The 22,129-nt window shown below is 37.7% G+C and overlaps 2 protein-coding genes across 2 annotated transcripts in view; both read right to left on the bottom strand.

The window, feature by feature from the left end:
• rsu1 (Ras suppressor protein 1) overlaps positions 1 to 5,049 on the bottom strand; it is a 46,954-nt gene extending 41,905 nt beyond the window's left edge. Inside the window, exons 1-3 of the mRNA XM_052113721.1 lie at positions 4,901 to 5,049; positions 4,672 to 4,783; positions 4,398 to 4,448 (exon numbers count right to left, since the gene is read on the bottom strand). Coding sequence (XP_051969681.1) covers positions 4,398 to 4,448; positions 4,672 to 4,780 — 160 coding nt within the window. The 5' untranslated portion in view covers positions 4,781 to 4,783; positions 4,901 to 5,049. The remainder of the gene's footprint in view (positions 1 to 4,397; positions 4,449 to 4,671; positions 4,784 to 4,900) is intronic.
• Positions 5,050 to 10,560: 5,511 nt separating this feature from the next.
• The window catches only part of cubn (cubilin (intrinsic factor-cobalamin receptor)), a 47,679-nt gene continuing 36,110 nt past the window's right edge, over positions 10,561 to 22,129 (bottom strand). The window contains exons 51-66 of the mRNA XM_052113729.1: positions 21,979 to 22,100; positions 21,637 to 21,862; positions 21,326 to 21,513; positions 21,043 to 21,199; positions 20,244 to 20,393; positions 19,971 to 20,159; positions 19,080 to 19,209; positions 17,573 to 17,790; positions 15,407 to 15,612; positions 15,155 to 15,317; positions 13,849 to 14,057; positions 12,403 to 12,547; positions 12,133 to 12,314; positions 11,370 to 11,535; positions 11,033 to 11,268; positions 10,561 to 10,934 (exon numbers count right to left, since the gene is read on the bottom strand). Of these exons, the coding sequence (XP_051969689.1) occupies positions 10,827 to 10,934; positions 11,033 to 11,268; positions 11,370 to 11,535; positions 12,133 to 12,314; positions 12,403 to 12,547; positions 13,849 to 14,057; positions 15,155 to 15,317; positions 15,407 to 15,612; positions 17,573 to 17,790; positions 19,080 to 19,209; positions 19,971 to 20,159; positions 20,244 to 20,393; positions 21,043 to 21,199; positions 21,326 to 21,513; positions 21,637 to 21,862; positions 21,979 to 22,100 (2,795 nt within the window). The 3' untranslated portion in view covers positions 10,561 to 10,826. The remainder of the gene's footprint in view (positions 10,935 to 11,032; positions 11,269 to 11,369; positions 11,536 to 12,132; positions 12,315 to 12,402; positions 12,548 to 13,848; positions 14,058 to 15,154; positions 15,318 to 15,406; positions 15,613 to 17,572; positions 17,791 to 19,079; positions 19,210 to 19,970; positions 20,160 to 20,243; positions 20,394 to 21,042; positions 21,200 to 21,325; positions 21,514 to 21,636; positions 21,863 to 21,978; positions 22,101 to 22,129) is intronic.

Below are 22,129 nucleotides of genomic sequence, written 5' to 3'. Positions count from 1 at the left end.
AAAAAGGAAAAGGAAAGGATGAGGAAAATAAAGAGGAAAGAAATCAGCAAAAGAAGCAGAGGAAAGGAAAAGAAAGGAAAAAGAAAAGGAAAGGAAAAGAAAAGCGTAGGAATACACTGATGAAAACTGAATCTCAGGATAGATTATGTTAATTAATTATAGAAAATACTCCCTTAGTGTCCCACTTTGTGCATTATATCTATCCATAAAGTAAAATGTTCTCCCTCATTTAAAGTAGCGACAAAACAAGTAGCGTGACCCGTAACTGAAATAATAATTTACTCATCTCAAAGTCTGCTTATAAATCGTATTAAAAAGCTTTGATCATATTACAGACAATACCTGACAGAAATGTGCATTATCACATCTTCATGGAGATTAAGAACAAGATTCCTGCATAAACAAACAAATCCACAACACTGCCTGTACAAATCAGATGAGAGTGAACATTGCTCAGGGCGATTACTGTGGACCCAAAGATTATGCGGATGAGGAAAAATCTTCATTTTGAGCTCTATACTACACTGACAAACAGTAGACACAATATATACCCTTGAACACCCAGGTTAGAGAAACATGCAGAAAGATTATTCTTAAACTCAGGTCTTCCAAATATGACAGCTGAAAACAATGTTTAAAAATGCTCCCAAATTCCATATTCCATATTCTAAATGTCAAATTCTCATATTCTCCCCCCTTTTTCACTGTTATGCACTTTAAGGCACATTAAATTGTGCAAAATAGAAAATCAGAACAACCTGGGATTAACAATGACAAGACAGCCCTCTAGTGGGGTGAACCATGTTCTACCTGCAGTGTTCAAGTAGCTAAAATCTCCAAACATCATCCAATCTCTGCTAAACATTTGTAAAAATGCTTTGGAATTATTTATATTGTAAAAAGCACTATACAACTAAATTTGAAATTAGTCGAACTATAATCGTGTACTGACTGCATAAAAATTTGAAGAACTATCAAACAATTCAAAACACATGACTGTCTTTTATTTCTTTCATCACATCCCCAGTGGGTCAGAAGTTTACATACACTTTGTTAGTATTTGGTAGCTTTGCCTTAAATTGCTTAACGTGGGTCAAACGTATTGAGTAGCCTTCCACAAGCTTCTCACAATAAGTTACTGGAATTTTGGCTCATTCCTCCAAACAGAACTGGTGTAACTGAGTCAAGTTTGTAGGCCTCCTTGCTTGCACACGCCTTTTCAGTTCTGCCCACAAATTTTCTATCGGAATGAGGTCAGGACTTTGCAATGGCCACACCAATACCTTGACTTTGTTGTCCTTAAGCTATTTTGCCACAACTTTGGAGGTATGTTTGGGGTCATTGTCCATTTGGAAGACCCATTTGCGACCGAGCTTTAACTTCCTGGCTGATGTCTTGAGATGTTGCTTCAATATGTGCACATCATTTTCCTTCCTCATGATGTCATCTATTAAGTGCACCAGTCCCTCCTACAGCAAAGCACCCCCACAACATGATGCTGCCACCCCCATGCTTCATGGTTGGGATGGTGTTCTTTGGCTTGCAAGCCTCACCCTTTTTCTTCCAAACATAAAAATGGTCATTATGGCCAAATAGTTAAAAAATGTGTTTCGTCAGACCAGAGGACATTCATCCAAAAAGATCTTTGTCCCCATGTGCACTTGCAAACTGTAGTCTGGCTTTTTTATGGCAGTTTTTGAGCAGTGGTTTCTTCCATGCTGAGCAGCTTTTCAGGTTATGTCGATATAGGACTTGTTTTACTGTGGATATAGATACTTGTCTACCTGTTTCCTCCAGCATCTTCACCTCATTTGCTGTTGTTCTCGGATTGATTTGCACTGTCCACACCAAACTACGTTCATCTCTAGGAGACTGAATGGGTCTCCTTCCTGAGCGGTATGATGGCTGCGTGGTACCATGGTATTTATACTTGAGTAATATTGTTTGTACAGATGAACATGGTACTCTCAGGCATTTGGAATTTGCTCCCAAGGATGAACCAGACTTGTGGAGGTCCACAAAAATTTTTCTGAGGTCTTGGAAGATTTCTTTTGATTTTCCCTTGATGTCAAGCAAAGAGGCACAGAGTTTGAAGGTAGGCCTTAAAATACATCCACAGGTACAACTCCAATTTACTCAATATATCCAATTAACAAATCAGAAGCTAATTCACTAAAAGCTTGACATCGTTTTCTAGAATTTTCCAAGCTGCTTAAAGGCTCAGCTAACTTAGCGTATGTAAACTTCTGACCTTCTGGAATTGTGATTTAGTCAATTAAAAGTGAATCAATCTATCTGTAAACAATTGTTGTAAAAATATCTCATGTCATGCACAAAGTAGATGTCCTAAATGACTTGCCAAAACTATAGTTTGCTAATATTAAATCTGTGGAGTAGGTTTGCAACGGTATGAGATTTTCACGGTATGACAACCGTCTCAGAAAATATCACAGTATACGGATATTACACAATTAGTATTATCAGTGAAAACAGAAGGATTATTTATTTATTTAATTTTGAGCAAACACTTCATTATAATTGAAACTTGAAACCATTTATTTTATTGAAGTATGTGTAAAACATGTCTCCCTTATGAAAATAAAATAAATAGAAAAAATAAGAAAGCTAACAGAATTATAATAAACAGAATTATAACATGATAAAAAATAGCATGTAAATATAACATTTTATATAACTAAAGCACGTTAGTTTACATGTTAAATGAACTACTAAATGAAAAATAACATCAGCTGTGTGAGCTTTTAAAGTAATGTCCTATGATTATTAAAAATGTACATATACTGTAGGAGCGCGACAGCACAGCCAGACTGCTCCTGTCTGTAACTTGAACTCAGTGGTTCTCAACTGGTTTGCTTCAGGACAGATTTTACATTGGAAATCAAGTGGCGACCCACCATAGATTAAACATAACCTGTATTTAATTTATCCTGGGTTGCATTTCCTTTTATGTTGCATAGTTTTGTTCATGGTTTTCCAGTACAAGGACATGCATCGTGTCATTATTTTTGTTGTTGATGTCAACAACAAAATCTACAGGAAGTTGTCTCTCCCCCCTTTTAAAAATTGAAGAGCATATTTACTTATTATGAGCCCATTATTATACAGTTTGTTACCTAATATTACATATTTATACACATATTACAAAGAAGGAAAGGCTCTTCCTTACCATGGTTAAGTCAGTGTGCTAGTCTTAAATAATAGTAATAATAATAATAAATTAATGCATTTATGAAAAATAAATTCCAGCTGAAACACATCTTTAACTACAACTGCCACTGTTGATATAAAATTAGCTCTAGCTTGCTTTTGCTCGCATGTCAATGATTACCCCGCCGTGCGTCAATGATGCCGAGACCTACTTTTATATTTAATTTAATCACTGAGAAGGTTTACCTGCAAAGTAGCAGCAAACATCACAAGCAGCCTCAAGAATGGACACGGAGTAGCCGTATAACACTTTTCCTTGAGCAGAATATTGCACTACAGATTGCTAAGTTTGTTCAACAGGGAAAGCGAGAGACAGAAAAAGTGCACTTGCATGCATGGTTGCCAGATTGCACAAAATAAGTATAACATTAGACGGAATATTTCCAATTTGCGCAAGCATAAATCTCAAACTAGGGGTGTTGCGTCTCTTATCTGGCAACCCTGAACATGTTAAACGCTTGTGGAGGCGCGTTAGGTCCCAATGCATGATAACTGAAATATCCAATGAAAAATAAAAACGTTTTTACGATAAATGAGCCGTGGGCCACATTAAATCATGTGGAGGGCCTGATCCAGCCCACAGGCCATAAATTGCCCATGTCTGCTTTAGCTGTTTGCGAGATTATCATTAAATCTGCCTCGGCAGTCCTAAATAGTCTATCACTTGGGTGGCCGCCAAAATACCTTCAATGGGAGAACCATGGCATTGCTCTTTCCCTGCTGTCCGCGAGTCTGAATAGACCAGATGAGAAACACTGCTTTAACTCACACACACACACGTGTGTGTGTGTGTGTGTGTGTGTGTGTGTGTGTGTGTGTGTGTCGCAAGTTGATAAGTCTGACAGGCAAACAAGGAGGAAAGGAGATGCACACGCGTATGTGAGATTCTCCATCCGGTTGCATTTTTTTCTCAATACCGTAGATAAGCAAATGTACATGGTATGATAACCATAAATTTTCAAACCGGTATACCGCTGCAACCCTACTGTGGAGTGGTTAAAAAATGTGTTTTAATGACTTCAACCTAAGTGTATGCAAACTTCAACTGTACACCAAAAGTAGTATCAAATACTTTTTCTATTAAATCAGGATTCAACATATTTGCCAATAAAAAAAATTTATTCTGATTTTGCTGAAAGAGACTCAGATTGAAAATATCAATAATTTACCATTCAGCTTGTTGTGACTCAGCACCAGTTGGGTTATGTTGGACAAGGTGACTGCAAAACAAAACAAATGTTTACACGATGACGTCAGTGATGATGTCATACATTTGCAACCGCAAACTTTTACATATGACACAATAACATATTACATATTAACAGCCATATATTTAGTGTAAGAATATCAAATTCATCATCCACACATGCATTATACAATAAGTGACTTTAAATTTGTAACGGTTCATGTTGAAAATAGCACACAAATTGTCCGTCCACTCACACAGCCCAGGAATATCCAGTAGGTTTGAAATTCCTCTGTCACACATGTCCACCTCTGGCAAATTCTTCTCCCGACTCTCCTCCACTATCTTCTTCAGTGACTTAGACATTTTCTACAAGATAATCAAATAAAAGACCCGACAACAAGCAGATAATCTCTGTTAGTAAGAACAGTGTGTGGTCACTTGAACAAGGCGCTAAACAACATAAATAACTAGCTCAGTTTTTACCTAACAGTGCGGAATAAACTCAAGCGTACAGGCAAAACTGAAAACAAAAATGTAGGCCCTCAGGGCAGTAAAACTAGATATTTTTTAAGCAAGACACTCGCTCACACCCAACCGGAAGTTGATAGTATGTCTGTAAATGTCTCCGAATTCCTCCCATAAAAGGCTATTTCCGGGGTCTCGAGAGAGGAAAAGAATGTCACGCGGAATTCTATTCCGTTGTCTAATCAGCTGCTAGAGAGTTGAAAAAAGGAAGCAAACATCCAATCAGAAAACGCACCGCTGAACCCCATTGAAACCTTCGGCCAATCAACGAATAGAAGTTGTAATATTGTACAGGGACCAGAGACAGGTCTTATTCTATCTCTTTGATATTCCTGTAACATCCAACGCAGTGAGGTGTGCATCGCTCTTCACTCAGTAACATTTCTGATGCAAAAACAATCTAACAGCGACATTTAACTGACTTTCCAGTAATTATTACTAACATATTGATTACAACCACAAACCACTGTATAGCTATAATTATTTTTAAAATATGAATTGTGAAGATATTGGCACATGTAATGATTTCTTAACATGTTAATTATTTTTACTATAAAATTCATATTTTGTATTTTTTTTTTATTTTTAGATTCGTAATGTTACACCCTTACAATTCTCCATCATAAGACAGGATTACATATTCTTTGCCTTGTCATGTTAGTTTATCATGACATTTTCTTGAAAAAATGTAAATAATTCTTCTTTATAACATGCTTAGATATAATCCAAAAAAAAAGTTATATGCCGTTTTTACGACCAAACCAATAATTATACTTATTATTAGTGTTATTATTTTAAGTTATATTACAAAGAATGCTTTGCCCTCAACTTTTTATTACGAGCATGTCAGCTCACCATCCAAACTTTACTTTTGGAATATTTTGCCATCAATGAATGTCTATGCAGGTGTCTTGATAGGGGCAGCTGTCTGTCAGGACCATTACAACCTACCTTACAGGGAAGACACATTGTTTAGTGATCTGTACAAGGTGCCAGTGCAATACGAGTCTTCTCTGTTTCCTCCTTCTGCATACAGATATGCCCTGGCATTGGAAATAAATAAATCCACACACCTATCCTCCCTTGAATGGGTTTGCTTGTTTCCAGGTGGGACCACTAACAGACTTAACTTGCTCTGAGTTGGTCCTTCCTTTGACTGACTCTGTCTGTGTCCAATTCTTGCATGGTTGATTATTTCAACAGAGGACTTAAAAACAGTAGCTCTATTTATAGGCTTGATTATATTTGGTGAGTGGCAACAGATGCTTCAGCATGGTTGAACTTGCTTTGCAGAGAGGGAGTTCTGGATTCCAGGGCCATGGTTTGTTTATGTTGTAAAATCTATAACCAACACCCTCAGCCAGAATTCTAAAGGAGAGTGGACACAGTTAGACGTGGTAAGAGGGCATGAGGAGGTGTGTATGTTATTTGCATGTACATAAAAGAAGCTATAAGCACTCAACAAAGTAGGCACAAAGGTGGGAATTCACGTATGTGTAGCTGTAGTTCTCTTTGATTTATGAGGTGCTCTCAAATTATGTGCCTGAGGAATTTCAGTGTACCAAGATTAGAGTAGAGCAGACCACCAAAATGTTACTGAACTTGAGCTGTAGTTTGTCAGAAATACATGTGGATGTTGTAGTTGTTGAATTGCTTGTTTTATGGCAAAAAGGAAAGGTTGATTCACAACTGCCTCGGTGCAGGTCAAATTCTGTTACATGGCAAGTAATAGACAGCATTTTCCCATATGATTAATTCCTAAATATCAATTTATTTTTGGGAACATTCATAGATGTACAGTAGCTTATAATGTATCAAATTAATAAAATAAGTCTCAGTATAAAAGGGTAAATCTCAGAAAACCTGACTTGGTCATATTTCACCCAATAATAACAATATTGTATAATATATATATATATATATATATATATATATATATATATATATATATATATATATATATATATACAAAATCAAAAGTAACAGTCATTATCTGGTGTGGCCACGAGCTGCATTAAGTACTGCAGTGCATCTCCTCCTCATGGACTGCACCAGATTTGGCAGTTCTTGCTGTGAGATGTTATTCCACTCTTTAGTTTCCAGACATTTCTGGGGGGAATGGCCCTAGCCCTCACCCTCTGATCCAACAGGTCCCAGAAGTGCTCAATGGGATTGAGATCCGGGCTCTTCGCTGGCCATGGCAGAACACTGACATTCCTGTCTTACAGGAAATCAAGCACAGAACGAACAGAATGGCTGGTGGCATTGTCATGCTGGAGGGTCATGTCAGGATGAGCCTGCAGGAAGGGTAACACATGAGGGAGGAGGATGTCTTCCCTGTAGCGCACAGCATTGAGATTGCCTGCAATGACAACAAGCTCAGTCCGATGATGGTGTGACAAAACCCCCCCAGACCGGGATGAACCCTCCACCTCCAAATCGATCCCGCTCCAGAGAACAGGCCTTGGTGTAACGCAAGCACTTTTTGCCAATCCTGTCTGGTCCAGCAAAGGTGGGTTTGTTCCCATAGGCGACATTGTTGCCGGTGATGTCTGGTAAGGACCTGCCTTACAACAGGCCTACAAGCCCTCAGTCCAGCCTCTCTCAGCCTATTGCGGACAGTCTGAGCACTGATGGAGGGATTGTGCATTCCTGGTGTAACTCAGGCAGTTGTTGTTGCCATCCTTAACCTGTCCCGTTGGTGTGATATTCGGATTTACTGATCCTGTGCAGGTGTTGTTACACATGGTCTGCCATTGCGAGGATGATCAGCTGTCCTTCCTGTCTCTATGTAGCGCTGTCTTAAACATCTCACCGTACAGACATTGTAATTTATTGCCCTGGTCACATCTGCAGTCCTCGTGCCTCCATGCAGCATGCCTTAGGCACGTTCACGCAGCTGAGCAGGGACCATGGGCATCTTTGTTTTGGTGTTTTTCAGAGTCAGTAGAAAGGTCTCTTTAGTGTCCTAAGTTTTTATAACTGTGACCTTAATTGCCTACCATCTGTAAGCTGTTAGTGTCTTAACGACCATTCCACAGGTGCATGTTCATTAATTGTTTATGGTTCATTGAACAAGCATGTCAATTATTGTTTAAACTACTACATTTACAATAGATATCTGTTAAGTTACTCGCTGGACAAACAGATAAATTGATTGTAATGTTAATTCAGCTACCTCAAGTTGATTCTATTAACCGATCCAAATGTTCATAATTAATTATAACGAGTTATGATTCATTATTCATGTTTCCCTTTTAATGATATGTTGACTGTGATATATTTTGATAAATAATCTCATCCCTGTTTCTAAAAGATTTCACCTCAAAGCTATACCTATATGTGGAATATTATTGTCAATAAGCCATGAGAATATTTCATAATTCTCTTATTAAAGCGAATTACCCACAGTAGAAATTGTGAGCTGATACAACGAGACGTTTTATTATGATTTTAATGGTGGAGAATTTTATTCAGACAAATAATCTAGTTATTTGTCATTTATCTAATTTATAATGGTTGTCAAACGCGACTGATTCCATTATAAATTTCCTTACATAGTAATGTAGAAATAGGTCCGTTTAATTTCATTCCTAGCTCACACATACTGTTTCCCTTACAAACAATGGCAACGTACACAACACTTTAACCCATTTATCATACCAAATTCGCTACATTTATTGGTGTGAGAATCTGGGCACTTTAACTGTTTACTGTTTATTTGTGCATTGTGGAACGCGTTGACGTTCTTATGCATCGATGAAACTGTTTTCATTAGTGTTGACCCAGATAATAAATCACTGGTGTTGGTTGCTATGGCGATGAAAGTTCACGAGAGGTCCTAAAGAGACTCTTCCGGGGCAATCTACCACACATGCGCAACATGCCAACGCCATATTGTAAACATAGTACAGCTAAGCTAATAGTATAATAGAACACCGCCGAACGAACCAGTTAGCGAACTTTAATTGAAACCCCTAAATACGCTTTATTTATTAGTAATACATTTAGGAGTAAAATGTGGCTTAATTTTTTATATCACTGTTACGTTCCACGTGTGTTTGTGTTTTGCTTTTTTTTTTTGTGCTCTTTTTGTATTCGCGCTCCTGGGACGTGATTTATTGGCTGCTTGTCAGGCGTGACGTCATCGCGTTATGAACCACCTGTGACATCCACCAATCCCTGGACGCTTCCGCTGATTTAAAAGCCCCATTGAAGAGAAGCGTGAGCAGAGCAGCGCCAGATCTCAGCACACATCCATGCGTTGATTGTTTGTAGAACTAAGTTTACGTGTATGTCTTGTGATTATTATTATGTTTGATACCTACTTGTTGGTTCAGAGAGGGTTAAACTTGGCTAAGCATTTGTGAGTATGACTAATGACTGAAATTGAGTGCAGTTTACCTTGTTCTAAAACAGTGTTGTACGCAGTAGCCCAACTGTAGACCAAATAGAGTGAAGCTTGTAGCCTATTGTGAGTTGTCTAATCCTCATTCTGTCTCTGCAATTTAAAGACCACGGTAGCTAGCATTCTAATTGTTAGTTTAGTCGGAGAGCGGTCGTCATTCATTGTTGTTTTGTTTGTTTAGTTAGTTAGTATAGTTTAGGTAAGGCGTCGATTACGCCGAAGATTGCGGTTTGTTTTCTGCATTTTCTTTTTGGTAGTTAGTTTTAGAGGTTTTGGGTTAAATAGATATGGGGGTTATGTTTTGTTTATTTCGTTAATTTGACGACCCTCTTGCTTTTTTTTTGGTTATTCATTTTTTCTGTTCTAATACATTTACTATATATTTTGTAACGTCCTCACTCTGAACGTTTTAACGTTAAGGACCTACTTCTATGATTGTTTTTTCCACCTGCTCATCTAGCCGCAGTACCTCACTTAAATGTTACGCAATCATCGCGCTAACATCTTTTAAACACGTAACAATCACATTGCACACACAAACAAAAAAATGGTCATAGAACATGCTAACGTTTTTTACTTATGCTGACTACCATACCAGTCGCAAGTTCGAATCCAGGGCTTGCTGAGTGACTCCAGTCAGACTTCCTAAGCAACCAATTGGCCTGGTTGCTTGGTTGGGTAGAGTCACGTTGGGTTAACCTCCTCGTGGTCCCTAAAATGTAGTTCTCACTCTCGGTGGGGCGTGTGGTGAGTTGTGCTTGGATGCCGCACAGAATAGAGTGAAGTCTCCACACGCACTAGGTCTCCGCAGTAACCCTCAACAAGCCACATGATAAGATGTGCGGACTTACGTACTCAGACGTGGAGGCAACTGTGGTTTGTCCTCCACCACCTGGATTGAGGCGAGTCACTATGCCTCCACGAGTACCTAGAGCGCTTTGGGAATTTTAGCATTCCAAATTGGTGAGAAAAAGAATATAAACTCCTTGCATCCGCAGTAAAACTGTCCTAAGGGGCCCTGTTCTTGCACTGTTTCCAAGGTCAACACATTGTTAGTAGTCACAGCTTCTCAAGAACATTGACCTTGTTGAGTTATGGAAAAACAATTATGAAAAGATTGTGAAAATCCAGAGAAAGTCTTTAATACCAGATGGTAATGTCTCAAAGCTCTTTGTTTTTGATGATCGTAATTTCTGGGCCAATTTTTTTAAACTTTGAATTTGAAAATCCTCCCTGTACAATACAGATTCAACCACACCTGAAATACAGTACATGAAATAACATCTTTTATTTTCCAAAAGTCATCAAATATACATATATAAACTAATTCTTTAAACAATTATCTACAAATGGTGGTTCATTATTTTATATTATGTCCGATTGGCCAGTGAATACATCACTGCATGTCATGATTACTAAGTGTTTCAAGTGTCTGTGTGCATGCGCATTCGTGTGTGTTTATTTTTCAGTCTCTTCTCAGCTACTCCAGGTGAGTCTGAACCCAGATGGAAGAATGGCAGACTGGGCAGAGAACTGCACAAACACAACATTTGAGGAAGCTCTGAAAGGGGCAATATTCGTCTCCTGCAAAATGGCAAAGAAAAACTATAAATATCGGCAATAGTAAGCACCACTAGTAATTTACAGTCGTAAAAATCTCCATAGTGCAGGTTCACACATACCAGTCCACAGTAAGGCCCAACAACAGGGGAGTTTGCATCTGGTCCATCGTACAGCTTCAAGTAGTTGTTCTCACAATCTCCTGGATCGTCAATGCTGATCTGGTTGAATGTGACCATCACAACTCTGCCACCAGGGGCCCTTATTCCCCACTCACAAGAAGTGCCATTGGCGTAAGTGCCAGGGAAGTTTGGACTGGTAAAAGAGCCGTGGTCTCCATATAACACACCGCCACAACCTGCACAGCAACCACATTAAAGACTCACCTAATGCTTTATGCAGTATTAAACTGGTGGCAATTATTGGGGTGTTGTAATTTTATGAGTAATGTATTCTCACCTTGTGGAGAAGAAGTCCAGGTGATTTCAAATCCATTGCGGGCAGTAGTAAAGTCACTCTTGAAATGCAGGAAGAGCTGGTTTGTTCCCGGAAACACGGGATCGGGAAGTGCGTTTCCACAGTGCTTCCCTAACAGAGGTGATGTGGCAGTGCTGCCATTTCGAACCTACAGCAGGAGTCAAACAACAGAGAGCAATTTACTCTAGACACCTAAAGTAACATCAATATCACCATCAGATGTACAGCAGCAGGCTATGTTTGAAATAACATACTCGCATCCTACCATTTCTGCAGTATTTAGTATGTATACTGTGCAGCATACAACAGAAAATACTGCAATAATCCTTCTATTTCCAATGTGATGTAATATAAAGTAACATCAGCCGTGATTTTTTTACATCTTTTTCTTGACTTATTATTTGATCAGACAGCCGAGAGTACCGGTAAAGCCGTTTTAACACAAAATATGTATTTCCTATATGATAACTAGATGGCATTCATGAAATTAAACATGATGTAACAAGGTTGTGATACAACAATGTAGCATACTACTGTTTCACATCCAATTTTCTTTAAATAGTTGGAAGAATTCAGTGTAGAGTGTACAGTATGTACAGTAATTAACAGTATTCTATTATTCCATTTCAATATGCCCAGATTCTACTGCAATCCAATGAAGTCTTGGGATATTTAGGAATGATTTCACATTTATCTCTTTACATTGTTACTGAACTATAAGTGGTTTAGTATGGTTAATGCTCACCTCCAGGTAATCAAAGTTGCAGGAAGGATGACTTTCCACGTCAAAACTGGTGAAGAACAGAGAAATTAAGTTGTTCTGTGGGGCCTGCAGTATGATGTTGCATTCAAGATTATGATGATATATGTTTGGCCAGCCTGGGCTCTTAAGATAACCATATTCCTGCTCGTAAACCCTACTGCAACCTGCAATATATGGACAAATATATACATTAATGATATAATCACATCAAGAAAAGAGAAACTGTTTTGGTGTATTAGGGAATGGACTCACTTGCCACCTCATAGGTCAGGCTGAATCCATTGTCAGTCATGAATTCATCTGATTTGAATGCGATGTGCATGGTACGGCCGTAACTGTAGAAATCTGGTATGTGCGAGTCTGCTGCACAGAACTTATGAGCTTGTCCATAATCTCCCTAAAAGAGAAGACAAAAGAGAGGCACTGATTTGGACATTTTTGGTTGGTACGGTTACAAAATTTGAACTAAAACACACTATTATGCTTAAGAACACAATTCAAACACACTCCTGCAAATACGGAGGACAGAAACCTGCAAAAATAATACATATAAAGATACAAAATACATAAATAAGTAAATACATTTCATATATGTTTGCATAAATAAATATATAAATAATTAAATGTGCGAGGAGATATACAAATAAGTATATAAATAAATGCACCCATTAATGCAAAATAATACAATTTAAAACAGTTGGGTAAATGCTAAAATGTTAAAGGAAATGTACATATTCAAGTTGTTTTTTTATGTTTTAGAGGATGTCAATCAAACATCAGTAGACGGAATTTCTGATCATTGTAAAAGTGCTTTGCTTGACTATGACAATAATAAGGATGATACCGAATTTTCACAATAAACCAATAAATTAAAGTTTAGCAAAGGATCTCGACTTTTATAGTCTCTAAACTATGGGACGTGGAGCAACTCTGCTATCGACCTTCTCTTCACCATTGTGAAACTGCAAACTCCTGCCAAAAAACGTTGCACTTAGTATCGATAGTTTGATTGTGATGCCTAAATAGCTTTTGACATCCTCTCATTAGCATGTTGCCCGAAGGAAAAATAAATATGGAACGGCATACAGAAATAAATGAATGATTAAATATAGAAATGTGGAATTCAAGATCAACTTTCAATTTAGCATTTCCTTAAACAATTTGCATTTCCCCAACTATTTATTCATGTTTTAAATTGTATTATTTTGAACTGATTGGCGCATATATTTACTTGTATATCTCATAGCAAATGTAATAATTTATATATTTATGTATTCATGCATATGCAGATGTATTTATTTATGTATTTGTGTATTTTTTTTAAATATTATTTTGGTTTTGTCCTCCATATATAAAGAGATACAAATGCTTTTTTTATTATTATTATTAGTTGCTGTATTATTGCAGTAACATTCAGTCATTTCCACTGACTATTATTAGATTGGATGTATAATATGCCTAATTTGGGCACAGTAATTTTTTTGATGTGCAAGCAATAAACCCCACTTTTTAAGCAATTGTCATTTGAACATTACAAATTACTAAAAAAATAACTACAATTTCCAGAATACTTTTATAACACAAGACGAAACCTTGCTACTATGTCACAAAAACTGGCAAGCCTTTATGCGGTTTCACAGCTTAGTATGTTTCTTCTATCATCTATGAAAGTTAGTGTTTTGGTTGACTGGGTATTACCACAGGGAAGTCTTTAAACTCCAGGAAGTTGCTGGTGCAGCTCTGGCTGGACTGAAGGTGGAACTGCTGCACGATCACTTTCACAGCCTCCTGAGGTGGAGCATCCAGTATCCAGCGGCAGGAGGTAAAGGGTGGGTACGGATTGGGAAAAAATGGAGATTTGATGGTCTGAGGGGATGATGTGGCATTGAATGTTCCTCCACAAAAACCTAAGCATATTGAATCAACATGTCAAAAACGTTTGGCCATAAAATGAACTGCAACTATAAAGAATTTGGGAATGCATGCATGAAAAGTCTTTAGTATGAAAGATACAGTCTAAGATGGGAAATTAAACACAAATTTTAAAATATATGTCCTCTGTCCTCCAGTATTGCGTAACCCAAAACGCATATTATAAATTACTGTTAAATAAAATAAAGTATTAAATGAAATAGTTCACCCAAAAATTGAAAAAAATCCATTTGCGGTTTTGTTTTCCGTGGAACAGAAAAGCTGAATTTCTGAAGAATCTTGACGTAGCTTATTTCCATACAATAATATTTCATAGTGACCATGTATATTATGTTCCAAAAAGGACAAAAAACACCTAAAACCACCATAAAAGTTAATATGCTATTAGTTTATGTCTTCTGAAGCCATATGACAGCTTTGCGTGACAAACAGACTGTTATTTTAAGTCATTATTCATTCAGTACATTTACATGCGCAGTTACAATCAAGCTACAGTCTTCGTGTGAATGTCCAAGTATATATCACAGAATGTGTAATCAAATATTTAAGGGAAGGATGGCAAATGCGCCTGGTTAAAAACACGTTGCACGTCACCTGTCTTTCGGAGCATGCACACAATGCTGAGGCCAATTGTGGTCCGATTAAGATGTGTACATGCAGGACGAAGGTGAACTACAATCGCATTATCTAGATCTGTTAGAACGATTTCAGTCAGAGTAAAGCATACTCAAACCATACGACATTTTAAAAAGACAAATGATGATTTTATTTTGACCGAAATGTTACTTTTAAAGTGCATGTACTGTAAATGTACTGACTGATAATCTACTATAATGCCACAGCTCTCAAATCAAATTTGGCGCCTATGATGCAGGTTGGATGTCTTTGACATCTAACCATAAACTGTCGTTGTATGTAAAATAGTGGTGTAAATATTCTTGAAAATTCTCCTTGTTTTCCATAGGAAAAATAACAGCATATGGGTTTGGAATGACATGAGGGTGAGTAAAAAGAGAACTTTCATTTTTGTGTGAACTATCACTTTAAAGCTGCTTCAGTCAAGAGTTCTTACTGTCCATTGCTCTGTAGGTGGCGTTAAAGCCACGACGTGACACAGAGCCATCTGAGACGAAGTGCACTGTGATGAAGTTACTGGCCGAGATGAAAGGTGCGGGCAATACATTTCCACAGAATGATCCAACCAAGGGATATTGATCACTGTCACCATCATAGATCTACAGATGGGTAAGATAAATTGTACATAAAAGACAGTCTGTACATTTGAAAGTTTTCACATTGTTATAATGACAATGAATGTCATTACCTTGACATAATCATATCTGCAGAGGGTTCCAGAGGGGCCTTCTAGCTCAAAGTTGTTGAAAGTGAGATTAATGGCTTTATTGACCTCAACAGCAATGGTCCACAAACAGTCCATACGTGGCTCATATTGGCCATCCATGTTAATATCAGGAGAACCAAACATGCCAGTGGAGGAGGATAGATAGCCACCACATCCCTGCTGAGGACCTGGGAAAAGGGATGGAGAATAAGGACAGAGAGAGAGAAAACAAGATGTGTTAATTTTTTAAACAAACTGTAGGATGATGTAATTTCAAGACACCACCTACAGGATGCAGTAGAGTCCACAAAGTCATGTTGAAATAGGAGCAATGAGTCAAAGACATCAAAATTAGGCGATGGGAGAAAGATGTCTGAAGTTGTTCCTGGCAGGCTTCTCAGCCTCATAGCCTCCATATGGTTAGGAATAGAGATCAGGGTGGGGTTAGGGCATCTGCTGTCTGCCAGGAACAAAACCTGGCACTTTTCTACAATAGGCTCAGTAATAAAAGTCATTACTGTAAATAACTTGCATAACTAATAAATATTTATATGAAATTAGTAAAATTGTGTCGAACACATGTAAGGTTTAGTGATATAAAGCATAATTATTCCCCCTTTAAAAAGGCTTTACAAAATGTACATTTTATTGGTTCTACTTTACAATAAGGTTATATTCTTTGACACAATGCATCAGGTATCATGCACCGACAATTATTTTATTTTCTTCATATTGCATTAATGTTAAATTATGCAACTTTTAATATATAAAATGTACTAGTGTATGTAGAAATGACCATTTACCAAGATTACAAAATGCTGTAGAAGTATTGTGCATTGTTAAAACACAAGTTAATTAATGCATTAATTAATGCTAACAAATACAACATTATTGTAAAGCATCACTGTTTTATATATTGTAAATTCCTGATCAGAGTACACTTGGCTTCAATTCCATAAACATTAGCATATGTGCTAACATTTCTAACTAGCTGCAAAAGTATTGCCATTACTTGCAAATAAATTGTAGGACAAAACAAAAGAAATGGGAGTACATTATTGGTAAGTGCTATTTGACAGCATTGGATGATAAAAAGCTGTCTTGTTATGGTGATTGAACAGATTCTATGTTCTAAAATAATAGCGAGGATGGTTGTAAGACTAGGCGATTCTCTAACCCACCTAATAAATGTGCTACAATAGTGTTTACCATTCAGATCTTATAGAACCTAGTCATCTTGAAGTGACTGGTGAATTAAATCTCAAAACTGTTACACAGAACACTGTTTATGCCCCTGAAGTCTTTGATTCCTAGTTGGCAGAAAGAACTTGTTCTATGTGATTCACTGTGAAATCATCCCCACATTTTCCATTCTATTCCAGCATGAGAACTATAAAGGAACCAGGTCCGATTAAAAGCAAATACCATCAATATGATACATTTGTAACAAGTCTGTCACTGTCCCTTTAACAGATTTAAAGGAGCATTGGATGTATTTTTTGCTGAGAAGAAGATCACAACAATCTCGAAGAATTTATCCTAGATGGTGGACGAGGTGAGAGAAATTCAAAACATAATTTCAAAATACCAAAAAGTAGCAATAAAAATAGTTAAATCTAATAACAATTTACAATTGTATCCATATTTTTGTGTGCTATGTTTTCAAGCTTATTAGGCCACATCCACGCTAATCAGTTTTCATTTTCAGTTGTTTAATGCCATCGTTTTCCAAAGTATATGGTAATGGTTACCGTTTTTTCGAAATGGTCCGTTTTCAGTGGAGTAAAATTATGTTCTAGTGTTGATGAGAGGCAAACATTTTTAAAATTAATGTGTTTTCAAATGAAAACAGATTCGTAAAAAACAGCCATTGATAATTACACTGTTAGCTTAGCAACATGCTAATTTCAAACTCTATCGAAATCAATTGAGAGACATATCTCTCCTGTGTTTCACATGAAGAGTGCTATTTATGTGCCATGTGGAGTTGATGTCTATGTAGAGCACTTCAATTTAGTCACTTATGAGGTTCCATTTTAGTTAGTATGCTGCCTAAGAAGGCAGTAGACAGCAAGGCTGTTCAAATCAATCAAATCACTTTATTCAGATGTTCAAGATGTGATTTCTGAGAAGATGAAGATAGTCTACCTAATGTCTCACTGTAGGTCGCTCTCCAACCCTCTGCCGTAACTGTAGAATCTGTAACGAACTCAAGAAACATCTGATTGGATGAGGACCTGAGTTTGGGTGGTATCTCACTTCCACAGAACTTCCCCATCAGTGGGGCGAGAGTGTCCTCTCCGTCGTACACAGCCACGTAGTCATAGCGACAAGTTGAGGAGGCCTCTAGACTGAAAGAGTTGAACCTAAAGGAACAATGTATATACATTAAATAATGTTGAGGAGGTTTATCACTATGTAAACCCTTTTTAGCCACACAGAACAACCATTCAGTTCCTCAGAAAGTGATAGCACTAATGGGATGGGGGTTCCTTAAAAGAAAGCCTCTAGGGACAGAGGATGAATGAAAGGCATCCCATCTGGTAGCGACACAACATCTCAGTGGGGTTTACCACACAAAGAGAGAGAGAGACGGATGATCATTCTCATGCTTTTCTCTCTGAACATCTGTCTCTCTGGTGGAACATAGCAGACAGGATGGAAGTCTATTGGGATACAGACTGTAAGAAGAATTGCTGCTCTGATTTGGGACCGTTGAAGGGAGTTTACCAAGAAAGTGGATGTGGCGGTCCAACCAACAGATATAGTAGTTGATATAGGGCTCTATATCTATATCTGTGGGACATACTTAGATGGCTTCAGAAGTAACAGGACTTATAGGAATAAGACTTTCATGAAGCCGGTCAAGAACATGTTAGGGTCATAATCGAAAGGAAAAAAAGATATAAGAAATTCTAACTTGCATAAAGAAAATGAAGCATATCTTCAAGACCACTACAATATTTTGCATTGTGATGTTATTTTCATGACAATTAAGTATATTTTCCATCCAAATTTCATGTATGCAAAACATAATTTACAATTTACAATATGTTTGCAATTGTTAACATTCATCGTTGTTAGGTAGTGATACCTAATGCATGTAGATTGAGCTTAACTGAAAGGATAGTTCACCCAAAACTGTAAATGATCTCATAATTTACAGACGTGTATGACTTTCTTTCTTCTGCTGAACACAAACGAAGACTTTTAGAAGAATATCTCAGCTCTGTAAGTCCATACAATTCAATTGAATGTGACCAGGATTTTTGAGCTCCAAAAAGCAGATAAAGTCAGCATAAACATAATCTATCAGACTCTAGTGATTTAATCAATGTCTTCCGTTGTGATCCAGCTGGTTTTGGGTAAGAACATACCAAAACATAACTGCAGTCTCCTTGGAGATCATGACTTTATGTCCTTTTTGGAGCTTCAAAGGCCTGATCACCATTGACTTGCATTGAATTTACCTACAGATCTGAGATATTCTTCTAAAAATCTTCATTTGGGTTCAGCAGTAGAAAGAAAGTCATACAGATGGCATGAGGGAGTAAATTATGAGAGAGCTTTCATTTTTGGGTGACCTATCACTTTAGCCCTGAACATTCCTTTAAATAAAAATCATGCAACTTTTTTAAATGGTGCCCAAACTCACTTGAGGTCGATGACACGGTTGTTGCGGACATATATGTGGTATGTGCAGTTGATATTGTGATGGTAGTTGATGATTGAGTGAGCTGGACTGCTGACTGTCCCAGCGGTGCCATTAAATACGCCACCGCATGCTGTTAAAAAACATCCATATACATATGAAAAAATAATAAAGCAATTTTCACTAAAATAAATTATACTTATACAAAGCAACTTTTGGAGGCAGGAATTAAAAAGAAACAAGCCTAGTTTGATTTCAGTTTTTTGTCTCATTTGGTAGTCTAAACATTATGAATATAATATTTACAACGAGTTGATTTCAACGAATTGTTTATTCATGTGTTGTACTGGAGGCTGATAACTGTACTTTGAGAAATTTGGGCTGTCTTCCAATATAGTGCCAACTCACAGCAAAGATAAAGAACACTTGACTGTGCATTTCTATTGTACAGTATGGGTAGTTCACAGTTACAGTGAATGAGTTTGTTTGTGGAAGTTACAGTGGACACTGCAGTGGAATTCTCTTGCATAATTGCACATTCCCTCAAATCCCCTCGTATTGTTTTGAAAAGTGCAGCATACTCGCACATTCCACAGTGATTCAGATCTGCATTACTGCTCTGGTAAACAACCCAAACCTACTCCAGCACGCTGCTACATCCAAGCCACACCCACTCTATCATACGCCCCATTCAAGATCCACCCACACCCTGTACGCCTTCAACTGCGCCTTGTCTTACCATTTGGTGAGATTTGCCAGTTGCAGCAGGGGAGGAGTTGAAAAGTGCCGTCAAGCAATGCTCAAACAATACTTATAGCTGACCAGTTTATGATGCAGTTAAACAAAAAGCATTAAATTCAAAAAGTACAACATTGTTTAGTGGTCGATGCTTACGTATGGTTGTGTATTCAGCCAGGAAGCCATTGTCATTAATTATGAAGTCAGAGTAGAAGTTTACAAGCATTGGTCCAAATGTGGCGAAAACGCCTGGGATGGTATTTCCACACAAAGTAGCCAGTGGAGGTCTTTCGGAAGTGATGCCACTGTAGATCTTCACACCATCGTAGATACATGTAGAGTGTGCTAGAAAATATAATTATGGAATAATTATGGAATTATTATGGAAAAGCTGCATCCCTCATGTACTTTATTTGAGAAAGTGCATACCTTCCAACTGGAATGTTTTAAACGTGAGGACAATAACGACCTGGTCTCCAGCATCGATTATGTAATTACAGTTGGAGCTATCTGGGTAGTGGTCTGGATAGTTTGGAGTCACTACACGACCATTTGGGGCTGTGAAATTTGCTCCACATCCTAAAAGAAGGCATGAAATACAGACATTAAAATATGTATATAAAACAGAATTCCCACACTTATTAACCAACAAATATGCATGAATTTACATGACGTTTACAGACATTTATGATACTGGATAAGGATGTTTTTAAAAATCATTCACTTCAGTCCTATTCATTAATGAATCGTTCAGACTAATTGAAAGTATGGTTCAACTGATTGTTTGAAAAGGAAATAACTCACAAGAACAATTTGCTTATAAACCTTCCATGGAAATTTGACTATAACCAAGAGTAATGTTTAAAATTTGATTAGTTTCAGTAACATTTTAAGGCCTGGAAAACACAAGGGACAATTTTCACTGAGAGCAATGATACTTTTTCGCCTGCGAAACCAACTTTTTCATTATTTTTCATTATTTAATGTACATTTATAACACTACAGTTAGTCATAAATGCTTAAGTTAATAAATACAGTTATATCATGCTCTTTTTTTCTATTTTGGAAAGTCATGGAAACTAAATAGTGAATTTTTTATTTCCTGATGAAGCAAATGGGAACACAAAAAATAATATTTGGTGTGAAAATTCCCTAATATTTCCAGGTTTCCCATGACTGTAGGAAACCTGTGATAAGTAGAACCCATTATACACCCTGCAATACATACTAGTGTAGAAGGCGGCAGAGAATCCTTTGCCAGGTGATTCGGTGGACTGGAAACGAGCTGTAATGACATTCCTGGGTGCGATGACAGCAGCAGGGGCTGTAGTGCCACAACCAGTGGCCAATAGATTCTCATCATTCTCTTCATTGGCTGACCACAACTGTCAGACACAAAAATAATACAATGCCAATCATGACACAAACAAACTCACCAGATTCAAATGGGAAATGGCTCAAATGAAATAAAAACAACAGCCTAAATATTTATTAAATTACCATCTACCAACCTTTATATAACTACTTTGACACTGCCCACTCGAGTCTGGGATCTGGAAGTCACTGGCAAAGCCCATTTCCAGATGGTTTCCATCATGGGCGATGATGGTCCAGGAACATTGAGTATTGGTTGGGAAATTCTGTGGATAATTTGGAGATTTGATGGTGCCTGAATCGGCATGGATGATACCCCCACATCCTGAAACAGAGAAAGGAGTTGCAGTAAACATCAAGCAAATTGTAGCACCCCTAAAGGAACCACTCAGAATTCATTCACTATTTCTTTATGATATACCTCATGGCTTAACATGATTCTGCATACCTGATGAGTCCGTCGTCCAGGTGGCAATAAATCCTCCTTTGGACACAGTATGATCAGCAAGAAACACCACGGCTAGCTTGTTGGAGCCCGATTGGACAGTTCCAGGAGAATTGTGCCCACAATACTGACCAATAATGGGGGCTCCTAGTGAGCCTCCATTGAAGATAGTAACCGAGTCCCAGGTGCACTGGCTGTGCTCTTCAACTTCAAAGTAAGTAAAACTGAGCTGGATAAGAAAATATGAAAATTATGTGACATTATGATGAATAACAGGGTTAGAAAGTACCGAAAACGCAAACGACACACAAGAGGAGTGAATGTAAAGAACAATTGTGAACTTACAGTAATAGTGTGACCCTCCGGAGCCTCCAAAAGCCAAGCACAGCGGCTCGGGCTGGGATAGTTGTTGGGGTATGCAGGGCTAGAGATGAAACCTTCCACTCCACTCTGTAAACCTCCACAGTCTAAGAAAAATCGTTGAGATCATGCATAC

The sequence above is a fragment of the Xyrauchen texanus genome, chromosome 41, assembly GCF_025860055.1.
Source record: "Xyrauchen texanus isolate HMW12.3.18 chromosome 41, RBS_HiC_50CHRs, whole genome shotgun sequence".
NCBI lineage: Eukaryota > Metazoa > Chordata > Actinopteri > Cypriniformes > Catostomidae > Xyrauchen > Xyrauchen texanus.
This window is presented reverse-complemented; position numbering and strand designations above follow the sequence as displayed.